Source organism: Stigmatopora nigra, chromosome 18, assembly GCF_051989575.1.
Source record: "Stigmatopora nigra isolate UIUO_SnigA chromosome 18, RoL_Snig_1.1, whole genome shotgun sequence".
Classification (NCBI taxonomy): Eukaryota; Metazoa; Chordata; class Actinopteri; order Syngnathiformes; family Syngnathidae; genus Stigmatopora; species Stigmatopora nigra.
In genome coordinates, this window is record NC_135525.1 from 7,505,173 (window position 1) to 7,517,212 (window position 12,040).

At 40.5% G+C, this 12,040-nt stretch overlaps 3 protein-coding genes across 5 annotated transcripts; 2 read left to right on the forward strand and 1 right to left on the reverse strand.

Moving 5' to 3' along the window:
- Positions 1–1,896: 1,896 nt before the first annotated feature.
- Positions 1,897–5,278, reverse strand: LOC144211606 (chromobox protein homolog 2-like). Of its 3 annotated transcripts, XM_077738976.1 has the most exons (6): positions 5,169–5,278; positions 5,041–5,084; positions 4,049–4,114; positions 3,906–3,975; positions 3,337–3,671; positions 1,897–3,241 (listed from the first exon to the last, which is right to left on the reverse strand). In XM_077738976.1, exons 1-6 carry the CDS (start codon positions 5,232–5,234, stop codon positions 2,299–2,301), a joined length of 1,524 nt encoding a protein of 507 aa, XP_077595102.1. In that variant the 5' UTR covers positions 5,235–5,278; the 3' UTR covers positions 1,897–2,298. The 3 variants fall into 3 exon arrangements, with proteins under 3 accessions (XP_077595102.1, XP_077595101.1, XP_077595100.1); XM_077738975.1 differs by having other exon boundaries at positions 3,346–3,671; positions 5,041–5,241; XM_077738974.1 differs by having other exon boundaries at positions 5,041–5,241.
- A 917-nt stretch (positions 5,279–6,195) lies between these two features.
- Positions 6,196–8,763, forward strand: cox11 (cytochrome c oxidase assembly homolog 11 (yeast)). The gene is made up of 5 exons (XM_077738956.1): positions 6,196–6,426; positions 6,610–6,926; positions 7,116–7,271; positions 7,342–7,467; positions 7,546–8,763. Exons 2-5 carry the CDS (start codon positions 6,627–6,629, stop codon positions 7,732–7,734), a joined length of 771 nt encoding a protein of 256 aa, XP_077595082.1. The 5' UTR covers positions 6,196–6,426; positions 6,610–6,626; the 3' UTR covers positions 7,735–8,763.
- Positions 8,764–8,945: 182 nt separating this feature from the next.
- On the forward strand, positions 8,946–12,021 carry LOC144211536 (prolyl 4-hydroxylase subunit alpha-1-like). The gene is made up of 13 exons (XM_077738886.1): positions 8,946–9,039; positions 9,119–9,270; positions 9,347–9,484; positions 9,562–9,807; positions 9,889–10,046; positions 10,110–10,286; positions 10,401–10,465; positions 10,738–10,837; positions 10,913–10,966; positions 11,059–11,124; positions 11,195–11,263; positions 11,339–11,435; positions 11,706–12,021. The coding sequence occupies exons 1-13, from the start codon at positions 8,948–8,950 to the stop codon at positions 11,774–11,776; spliced, it is 1,485 nt and encodes a 494-aa protein (XP_077595012.1). The 5' UTR covers positions 8,946–8,947; the 3' UTR covers positions 11,777–12,021.
- The last annotated feature ends 19 nt before the right edge of the window (positions 12,022–12,040 follow it).

The window sequence follows — 12,040 nt, forward strand, 5'->3', positions numbered from 1 at the left end:
TTTTCAGTCTCCAGTGGGAAGCGGGAGAAGAAATGTGAAAGTGTTTGTTGTGTGGCGCGGAGTCTCCTGTTGGCACAAAGGCAAGCAGACTTTCATCAATCTGCTGCTGAGTGTCAAAACAGACCTGAAGCCAATACACACACACCCACATAATGTGGTTAGGTAATCCCAGTTTATGTGTTTTTGTTCGCTTTTTTTGTCTTTGTGTCGGATATTTACAAAGGTTTTGCTTATGAAGACAAGATCATCTTCTAAGTCATTTATTTACAATGAATCTACAATGACTTGAAGACCTAATTTAACTAATTCGCTGTTTGAGGATTATGGATTATAATCCATTTTGACGGGTGTTTAGGGTCAAAAGGTTAAAAGTAAACTCTCATCTAAGAAACTTTCACATGGGCCTTGCAGACTGGAGGTTAAAAGTGAGTCTAATGTTATAAAAAATAACATTTATATCTAAATATTCATATTTACTCATCATTTTTTGTGTATAATGCAGTCAAACGGCATCCATAGGCAGCATTTTAGGAATAATTGGGAATATTGATTATAAATAAGAGTAAAACAAACCTAAATCTCAGTGCTCGGCTTTTGGGTCAATTTGTGTCCCGCCCTTGGAACACTCAAACAGCGAATAGGTGAGTTTTTTTTTACCAAATAACGGAGGATAAATTCTCCTTTATTTTGCAAGTTGTGCAATTTGCGAACGATCTGGGCAACATTGTCTAATGTGTCCATGCGTGTCACACACTGAGCCACAGTGTTGCGTGTTTATGCATACCGGCACGCTGTGAGGGTGCCTTGTCGCCCGCCGCCTGTTTGCTCAAACTTATTTTGGGAAAATTCCACCACACCGCCGCTTTACCAGCAGCAGCAGCTCTTTTACTGTACCTTAAGTCACCCACATGGCAGCTGTCCTCAAGCTCTCATTAACATTACGTATTAATTGACTTAACTTGTTAGTGAATGATGATTGACTACCATTGACATTGATGGACGTCCAATCCATTGAGACAAGAAGAATGGGTTGGATGTTTATCCTCCTCAGTGGAAGTTAAAAATTAAATTAAAATTTGGGTTATTGTTCCTTAGACTGATTACATTTTAATATGTGAATGATTAAATAATTGATTTGCATAGTTTTTTCATGTCATTTTATATGGAGGAATGTTTTAATTGAAATTACTATATAGTAAATGTATAGTGTAACATTAAGTGAATTTAATTTAAATGTTATTTCATTTACATTGCATTTGTTGGACCTAGAAATTGATTGAATTTTGAACATGGCTTATTAAATAACTAATTTGCATCTTATTTTAATGTCAAATAATTTGGATTTTAAGGTTAAATTGAATACAAGTATATACATATATTTTTAAAGCATATTTCTATATTTCATGTTAAGTGAATGCAAATGTTATCCTACTTAGACTGCATGTATTTGAACATTCAAAGTGATTGAATGTTAAACATGATTTAATTAAATAACCCCAATTTGCATCGTTATTTCATGTCAAAGCATGTGGAAGTAAAGATTCAAAGGTTAAATTGAAAAAACTGTATTAATATTAAGTCAGTTTAAATGTTATATAAATTAGACTGCATTTGGATATTTAAACTGATTCAATTTTAAACATGATTGATTAAAAAAAACTCATTTGCAGTTATGTCATGTCATTTGGATATAAAGATTAAAAGGTTAAATAGAAATATATTTTAAAGTAACATTAAGTGAATTTAATTTCAATGTTGCACTTAATTGGGAACTGAACGCAAATGACAAATATTTTTCCTGAATTTCCTTTGCTTAGTTGTGCTCGATTTACACTTGTTCGATAGCGCCTCCTACTGTATTAGCAGGAGAACACCATCAATACACCTCATCTCCACTAGGCACAACCATGATTTATTTAAAATACATAAATTGAAAAATGAGGCACACAGTCAAGTCATGTGGAGGTGGCTAGAAAGATATTTACAGTATAAATTAAACGATAAACAATAATGTGTGTGTGTAATACTGTCAATTAAACAATTAAATTACATTCATAGCACCTTTGGTCCAAACACAAAGAACAAAACTCACAAAATAGTCGAATGTACAAAATACAGATCACATTAGTTCAGTTTTTTTCGTAGCAATGTGGACTGGAACCTGAGGCACTGAGATCTTCTTGTTTTATTGGCGCAAATGGAAAACTTGGCGTCATTCACGGCCGCCATTCCTCCGGTTGGCCAATCTGGTCGCCGCTTGCACCTTAGCCGCCGCGATGTCACAAGTTGGGGTCGAGGCTAGTGGTTGCGTGGGTTGAAAAAGCCGACACTAGTGGGCGACTCTTTAACGGTGACGGTGATGAAGTTGGCGGTGACGTCGGTGACAAAAACGTGCTCCAGAAGGTTCCGCGTCGGGCGCCAGTCCGTCTCGGCGTCCGATTCGGTAGCGGCGTCGCCTAAGCTTGGCCGACTGTTGCTAAGATACGATGCGGCGTCCCGCTCCGATTCGCCGCTGCTACTTTCGTCCGAATCGCCCGTGCTGAGCTCGTTGAGGCCACGGTTGGACTTGCATTCTTCTTTCCGGCCACTGGTGGCGAGTGTCGAGTCTTTCCGTTTTTTGTCGCCGTCAGCCTTGGCGGGAGGGAGCGGACGCTGCCTTTCAGGTATCACGCATGTGTCTTTGATGACCACCAGGCTGCCGCTCCGTGAGCTGGCACGCACCGCCACGCCGGAACGTACCACGGCGCCGCTTTGGCTGGTGGGCGGCGTCTTGGTGGCGCTCTGCAGGTTCAACGCCCGTAGGCCAAGAGTCTGATTGGTCGCCCGTTGCGAAGACGACGACGGCGTCTTGGAAATTCCCCGCTTGTGCTGGAGAAGACCCGGATGAGCTTCGTGCCTCCTCGGACTTGGCGTCGACACCTGGCCGCCTCCGAAGACGGCTCTTGAAGGGGACGCCGTCCCTTTGAGGTAGTCGCTCCGTCCCACCGCCGGCCCCGATGTGGAGCGTTTGAGTTCGCCGTGCGATGTCTTCCTTTGAGGCGAGCCACCGGTTTTCCCGAGCGGCGACGAGGACCCCGGCGCGGAGTTGTTCCAAACACAGCCTCCTTTGGATGCAGACACCTGAGAGAAAGGAGACCCTTGGGAAGGAGCACCGTGATGGTCTCTGGTGGTCCTGCCGAGTCCTGTATAGGTGAAGCTGGCTGGCTGCAGGGGCTTTTTTATACCTGCCCGGGGGTCTACCCTTGGAAGACAATAAACAAGACCATGGTTAAAGTCAGATAATGATGAAAAAGTGTGTTGATCTTGTGACATCATCCAAATAATTTGTTTTCATACTTTCCATACTTGTGTAGGAACCCTGGCAGGAGTTGGTGATGGTGGCTTGGGCCCGGCGGTACTGGCGGCGTCCTGTTTTTGACGTGTCTCAGGGCGCCCATGTCTGCGTGGAGCGGTTTCCGGCTGCGCTTTTTACGAGGGGGCTCGGCTTTGGCGGGGAGGATTTGAGGCCTCTTCTGGGGGACGGGATCCAGCCGAGGGCCCGCTGTGACCTTTTTGTGCTCGTGCTCTTCCTCTTCTTCCTCCTCCTCGGACGATGACGCCGCCGATGAAGAGACGCCGGAGAAAGATGAGGATGACGAGCGGCTGTCTTTGGCGATGGGTGCAATGGGAAGCTGAAGGTAAAAATGCATATGATCAGGTAAATTACTGTAATACACTGAATTTATATGATGTGATTAAGTTTTACATACAGTTGATTTAGTATATTTTAATAATGTATGGGCTTTAGTAAGAGTATGGTGGTCACTATTATTAAAGCTTTTTGTTAAAAGTAAAAGGGTCTTAAAAATGAAAAATACAGTTAAAGATGGTTCAATAAAGTGAAAGTAAAAAGAAAGTGAAGTTACAGGATTCTTGCGTGGTCGTCCTCTTGGCCTCTTTCCTTTCTTTTGGAACAGCATTTCTCGCTCTTGTTCCCTAAAAAAAACATGCAATTTAGTGAATGCATACTGCACTGTATTATATGATTCCACCTAAATTATTTAATAACCTTTTGTGAAAAGCTGCCAGTAACCTGGGGTCCAAAATATTCTCTTCTGGCTCCCAACTGTTGTGCCTAGAACAACAAAATCAGTGGATTGTTAGCCATTGATTTCAAAATTAATCTGTCATTTCTAATAAGGATGCAATTTGAAATTAACGCATACTGAGCCAATCTAAGTCACTCGTTTAAATCATTGGATGCCAATATGGTGTTGTGCGACCAATCCATTTTGACTGATTTAATTTGCCTCTCAGTCAAAATCCAAGGAATCTAATGGTGTCAATAGCACATAAATATTAGCATTTATGGCCAGTCCTCCCAGTTTAAATGAATTGGACATCTGTGACTTTAAAAAATGACTTAAGCAGACTATTTTCCCTTTTGTGCATTGATATAATGTTATAACCATAAATAGGATGAATTCATGCTTCAATGTAAAACGATCCTATCAATACAATAAAATTAACAGTACAACAAACCAGTAAACAAATACAGTAAATGAATACAAATGTTATATTTGATGACATTTGTGATCATTCTCACTTTGGAGCAATATAAATAGAAAGCATGTGAATAGTGATGTCAAATGAAACTCTTGGTTTAAAAGGGACAAGGTGTTATTTTTATTTATATATTTAAGTGAAATTAAGCATTATGGGATCATTAATATGAGCTACTTCGATCATACAAGGGGTAAAAATGAAGAAAAATAGCACAAACGGCGGCAGCTTAGTGTTTTTGTTTATGGGGGTGTGCTCGTTGAGACATAAAGAAACATGCACCTCTGCACAAGGTACAACGTTAAGGTAAGGGTAGGGCAAAATCAGCAAAAGGACCATTTTGGGGGTCTTTTATTTTTCTTTTTTAATCATATTGTCTACTAGTCGTTTTCTCGCCTCCTAGCTCGCAGTGTGCGCGTGCACGAGGGCACGTGTTTGTTTGTGTGCGTGCGTGCTCGTTTAGCATCGGCGGCTAGTCGAGACAGGCTAGCGACTTACTTGGACGACCACCCTCTCCACTTGACAAGATACTCGAATTTCCCCTGGAAAAAAGAGCAAAAAGGCTTGCTTGGAAGGCTTAGAGGAGATCCGGGGGTCTCCACCGGGGCCGTCCGTGGTTTGCTCACCTTTCTCGGCCGTTTGCTTAGGATGCATTCGGCATCGAATACCTGGCCCACTGTGACCCCCTCCATTGCTCTGAGCAGCAGGACGGCCGGGAATTGGACGCCTTTTTGTCCAAAAATGGCCTCCGTAGACGCCCTTTCTTATGTTAAGAATTGAAAACTGCATTTTTATCAAATAAAACATTATACATTGACCTTACATATACTCTCTTTTGGTTTAAATGTCATTGCACATAGACAGACGCTGACAGCAAAGACGCACCGAGAGCAACTATTTCAAAGCGAAATAGCTATTGAAAACATTATAAACTTGCATAAATATATTTAAAAAATAATAATAAGTTGTCAAGAGGCATGCATATGGAATTAGTATGAACTGATGTTGATGTGCTTGACCTTTGCACAACATGAGTCATTAGTGACTTGGCTGAGTTTTTGTTGTCTATAACCCTGTAGTAAATTATTTTCATTAACTAAGGTATTTTTAGTCATTATACATTCTCAATTCATTTTTCCTTTCTTACTTTTTGAATGAAAACATTTTGATTCACTACTCTTGCACAAATTGGGCCACATTTTCTGCCCTAGTAGAATTAGTTTAAATCAAAATTACTTTAGAAATAAAGAACATATTTTAAGTAGTTGTATTGTAACAAATTAGCTACATACTACCAGATAAAATCAGCCTCAATGTTTTGAATATAATTTCCAATAACTACAACTACTACATTTTCGCCCTTTTGTTATCATCCCTTCTACGTAAGTGTTTATTTTTATTATGTAGTTTAACTTTCTCAACTTGAATTAGCATTTAATCAATCGCCAAATACGAAATAAAACATTCTTTAACTTTTTTTTACTCATGGGTCATTGTGTTAATATTCATCAAGAGAAACCGGTTAGTTGCACCCATATGTGTATATACTACTGTTAATATGCATTAAGAGAAACACGTTACTTGTACCCTTATGTGTTTGGGTTACTATTGTGTTTAATAGAAAGCGGAACCTTTTTCTAATCACAGTTACGGGGGATCGTTTATGTGTAGCACGTTAACTATACTTGTGTAATGTGTTTCACTAAAATACGTCCGTTGGTGGCGTGAATGACAGCAAGCTTCACCTCCGACAAAATTAAAACGATCAAGTGATGGGTTCATTATATAAATTAAGCGTCTTTATTACATGACTGATTCCACTTCAAGTTGTTCGTTTTTATTTGTCGTGTTCGAAGAGACGAGCTGCACAGTGGACACTTACAGGTCAGACTTGAATTCGTTCTAACACTTGCATTTTAAGATCTATTTGAATATTTTTGTAATCATTCGCATGACTTTTTTGTAACTATATATGTATGTATATTATATCATAAAAAAATAATAAAGGAGGGAAATTCTTTTTTTCTAAATTATTATTATTTATTATTAATAACTATTTCCATGCAGGTATCCTCCATCCAGCCATGCTGCTGCCTGTGTTCATCCACCAGTCCCTGCGAGGTCTCAGCACCTCCATCCTCTCGCCTCCGAGATGCATTAGAGCTCTTCACTTTGACGCAAGGAAGCCGGTGAACTCCACCTGGCGCAGGGTTCAACTGTGGCATCAAGTCCACAGCCGCGGACTCAAGACCAAAAAGCGTCCGAGTCTAGAGGAGCAGAGGAAGTACCGCAATAAAACGGTGCTCACATACATGGCAGCGGCGGGCATTGCCATGGTTGGATTATCCTATGCCTCCGTGCCACTTTACAGACTCTATTGCCAGGTGAGCTTGAGGGTGAAGTGTTGTACAGTGGACCCTCAGGTTATGGCACCCCTACCCTAAGTTTTAGTTTCGTCCCATATTTACTTTCACCGTTACTATAACAATACTTTCCATTGTAACGGATTAATGTCGTAACTTGGGGGTCTACTGTAGTTTCATTAAAGTAATCGGGCTGAATTTCCTTACTAGGCAACAGGACTCGGCGGCACCGCCGTGGCCGGTCACGACGTGGACCTGGTGGAGAAAATGGAACCAGTGAAAGAGCGCGTCATCAAAGTCACCTTCAACGCAGACACACACGCCAGCATGCAGTGGAATTTCCGACCACAGCAGACGGAGATCTTTGTGAGGAGCTCATTTTTTCATCTGCATTCCTTTACAAACCGGTTTTGTCTAACATTGATCATTTACACAGGTGGTCCCAGGTGAGACGGCGTTGGCCTTTTATAGAGCGAAAAACCCCACGGCCAAGCCCATCATTGGCATTTCTACCTACAACGTGGTGCCATTCGAGGCTGGACAGTACTTCAACAAAATTCAGGTAGGCCCACCCAGCAAACTATTGCGCTCAGGGTTTGATTTTTGGATGAAAACGGGCCTGACTTGTGTGTGGGCTTAGTGCTTCTGCTTCGAGGAGCAACGTCTGAACCCTCACGAGGAGGTGGACATGCCCGTCTTCTTTTACATCGACCCAGAGTTTGACGCGGACCCCAGGATGGCTCGGGTGGACACCATTACGCTGTCCTACACCTTTTTTGAAGCCAAGGAGGGCCTGAAACTACCTCTGCCGGGATACAGCTACAACTGAGCCCGCTTTATAGCACAAAAGACTTTTTACCTTCAAGTTTCCATTACAGTAAGATGGAACTTTTAAGAAGGGATCAAAAATTGATGAAAGGAGAATATTTAAAATTAGTCATCATTCATTACCATTATGTGACTGAATATCTATTTAAAATGCTGGGATTTATCATTAAATTGCCAATTTACGAGGTTTAAGGGAGAAAGTTGCCATTTTTTACCACTGGTCTGGCTCAGCAGAATTGCAAGAGGTCATGAAAAATATATGATTTTAAGAAAATATGAATTATATTTACCAAAAATGAATTTCTGTATATGTGTCAATCATTCACATAAACTCATTTAGCCTTGAGTATTTTGGATGGTTGAACAAAACCAATATGGAGCTTTTTGGTCCTCAGAATTTCAAAAATCCTGAAATAGGGCGTCAACCATTTGGCAGTGCAATACTTTAAGTTGGCATTATCCATCTGTAGTTTTTAATTTTAGTACAATGTGGGATGGGCTGATTAGTTAGTGTGCGTACTGTATTACTCTAATTGTTACAATTAGGAGTTTTTCATTAGGGTGTTAACCGCTAACACTCATGAGCATCATGGGCGGGGTGTTCATCACCAAGACAAAGTGTTGTTTGTTTGTAATTATGAAAATATGTCAAACGTAACCAGCCAAACTTGTAAGGCAAAAAAAAAAAAACTTAAGAGAACAAAATCAGGTGTGGAACTAAAAGAGAGACAAACTGCTTAAAGTCAACAGAAAGAAGACCTCTGGATACGGACTATTAAAGGTAAAAATATGTTTTTACCTGTCAAATGTTTGACTTGTATTCTTATTAGCTAGAATTAAAAACTTTTTTATTTGTTAAATGTGAATTATTTTCGATAAATGGTGAAATTTGAGTTATTGTTTGTTCATCTTTCTCACAGATTGTGATTAGGGATTGTAATAACTGCAATAATGACGAGTTTTAAACACCTTTCTGTCTTTGTGTACAAATATTAGACTTCATTTAAACAAAATAAAAAGAAAACAAGGATTTATGATTATTTAACACATGTTTTCCATTTAGATATGGAAGTCTGTTACCTGTTTTTGATTCTCTTCAGTTTCTCCTCGGCCCATGATGAATTCTACTCGTCTATAGGCAAGTCCCTTCCATTTTAAAACATACTTTTGTACCCTATTGTGCAAGCTAATACATATGTATGAATTTAGGTCAAATGACAGAGCTGCTTTACGTAGAAAAAGACTTGTTGGCCTCGTTGGCGAATTACATTGAAGTGGAACAAACCAAGCTGGACCAAATCAAAAGGTTCTCGCCACCTCCAGATCCAAATTTACTTCATATCACACAAACTTATCTTTTCACGTGTGTTTTTTTATATACTCAGGTGGGCTCAGAATCAGGCAAACATTTTGGCATTTTCCATCGAAGACCCCGAAAGCTTCTTGGGCCACCCTTTAAATGCCTTTTCGCTTCTGAAAAGGCTAAATGTTGACTGGGGCAATTTGGATAGGTTTTTACGCACCAACCTGACTTCTGGTAAACTGGATTTGAACGCAATAATGTGAAAAATGTCCAGATATTCAACCCATACTTTCGTTTTGCCTCATTTCAGATTTTTTTGACATCCTCGGAGTCGGCATGGAGAAGTTCCCCGATGAGGTCGACCAACTAGGCGTGGCCGAAGCCCTCCTGAGGTTGCAGGACACGTACGAGCTGGACACAAACACCCTTTCCAAGGGGAACCTTCCTGGTCAGAAGCCTACGATTTGACTAGCGAAGCCCATTGGCCTGAAAGCCTGAGTACGGTTTCCCTTCCCCCTTTGACAGGAACTTCCAAACTCCTGACCGGCCTGAACGTGGATGACTGCTACTACCTAAGCATGGTGGCGTACAAGAAAGATGACTTCTATCACGCCATTTTGTGGCTGTCTCAGGCACTCAGGCAGCTGGAACAGGGGGAGACCCCCACAACTGTGGATGCTGTTACAATCCTGGACTACCTAAGCTACTCTCTCTACATGCAAAGAGATCTGGAGGGCGCTATCCACTATACCAAGCAACTGCTACGGATTGGTTAGTTCACTATTGCTCATTATGTTGATCGCCTATTGTTGATTTAACTTTAATTTGTTTTGAATTTGCATTTTTTTATAGATCCTGTAAACCAGAGAGCTCTTGACAACCTCTTTTTCTTTGATTTCCACCTGGAAAAACAAAAGACTGGTCAGGAAACACCAGAACCACTCGAGACGGGACGAGGTGGTTACGACGCCGTGTACGAGCAGCTGTGTCGCGGCGAGAGCGTCGAGTTGGTGAGTTGGCATCACGAACTGACGCTGATTTTTCGTTATACTCTGGGTTCGTCTTTTTGACAGACAGCACGCAGGCAGAGCCGACTCTTTTGTCGTTACCATGACAACCATGGACATCCTAACCTCTTGATCGGTCCCGTGAAAGAGGAAGACTTGTGGGACCAACCTCGCATTGTCCGCTATTACGACATGGTGACGGATGATGACATTAAAATGATAAAAGAATTGGCTAAACCCAATGTGAGTTCAAAAAAAGTCATTTTAAAATAAAAAGTCTCTTCTATTCTGAAATGCTTAACATAACTTTTTCTCCCATTCTCTCCCATCGGCAATCTGGTGATGGCTTAAAACTAGCTTTTACGCTCCCAAGTCCAAGACAAGGACCAGAATTATGCAATTCCGGCTAGAATCTCGCAAAAGTAAGAATGCACAAATGAACACAAGTATATGCGCATTTTTTTCACCAACACACACACACACACATTATAACTTCAAGTGGGAAAGATTCAACAACATTTCTAGACACAATACACACATTTTTTAATCCAGCATCCCACCATGCTCATAGTGAAGCTAACTGTCATATCTCCTTTTCATAGTTTTCAGGAGAAAAAGAAACAACTGATATAAATGCATAACTGTGAAAACCTTCATATAAGTGGACAATGGGGTCATTTCTTCCCCCCTTCAGCGCGTGGTTGGGCGATATGGAGTACACAGTTGTGGACAAGCTGGCCAAGAGACTGACCGACATCACAGGCTTGGACACATCCACCGCTGAAAAGATGCAGGTTTGCTTTTTTTGACATTTAACCATGAATTTATCAACAAAACTGCCTATTTTTCAACTGTTTTGTCAATGCAAGGTTGTAAACTATGGGGTCGGAGGACAGTATGAACCACATATAGACTTTGTAGAGGTAAATATTCACTGCAGATGCACATATTCGTAGATTTGTGTACATTTGTGAGCAATGTAAGAGTCTTTTTTTTCGTATTTTCTTATTGATAGGATGATGTCGAAGAACCCTACGCAGAATTTGGCACAGGCAACCGCATCGCCACCTGGCTGCTTTACGTCAGTACATTTTGTAAAAAATAAAATGTTTAGGTTTGTTTATTAATATTGTTTTGTCTATATACTGCAGATAAGTGACGTACCGGCAGGGGGAGCTACGGTTTTTCCCAAAGTTGGCGCTATTTCTTCACCGATAAAGGTTTGTTTAACCTCCGGGTGCAGGGAAATGTAAGAATGTATATGTAAATACTTTTTTTATGCCTTTTAATGGCAGGGCTCGGCTGTCTTCTGGTACAATCTTCATCCCAGTGGAAAGGGAGATTTTCGGACACAACATGCCGCTTGTCCTGTTCTAGTGGGGAGCAAATGGGGTGAGGTTTCCTTTTGGATGACTTTAGATTTGATAGAAAAATGAAGGTGTAGTCAGTGCCGGGTGACAATAGTATATTATATAGCAGAAAATGTTAATACATCTGAGTGTCTGGAAATAGCAGCCCAACTTAATACAGTTTCCATTGGTGATGGGTCTCTTTAATGTATTGTTGTTATTTTTTTCAAATTAGTTGGAGTTCACTGCAAATTTATTTACAAGATGTAACAATCCGTGATATATAAATGTCAAACTTTGGTACTTTTCACAGTGGCTAACACGTGGTTGCACGAACGAGGTCAAGAGTTCAGAAGACGATGTGGTCTCCAAAGTACTGACTGAATGTGGAGGGATCAATGTTAAAATGCCATCTAGTTGGAGTTTCCATGATAACTATATTTTTAAATTTACTTGAATTTCTTCTGTGAGGGAATGTGTAAGTTGTATATTCTGTTTTTTGGTTGTTCCTCATTGAAAAAAAATAGTGAAATGTTATCTTGGTAACTTTAAAAATGGTGGTTATTTTTCTTTGACCTATAGTTGAACTAACAGATAAAACATATGTATAAATATATTCATATTTCTATGCAAATGTAGTGGAGATGA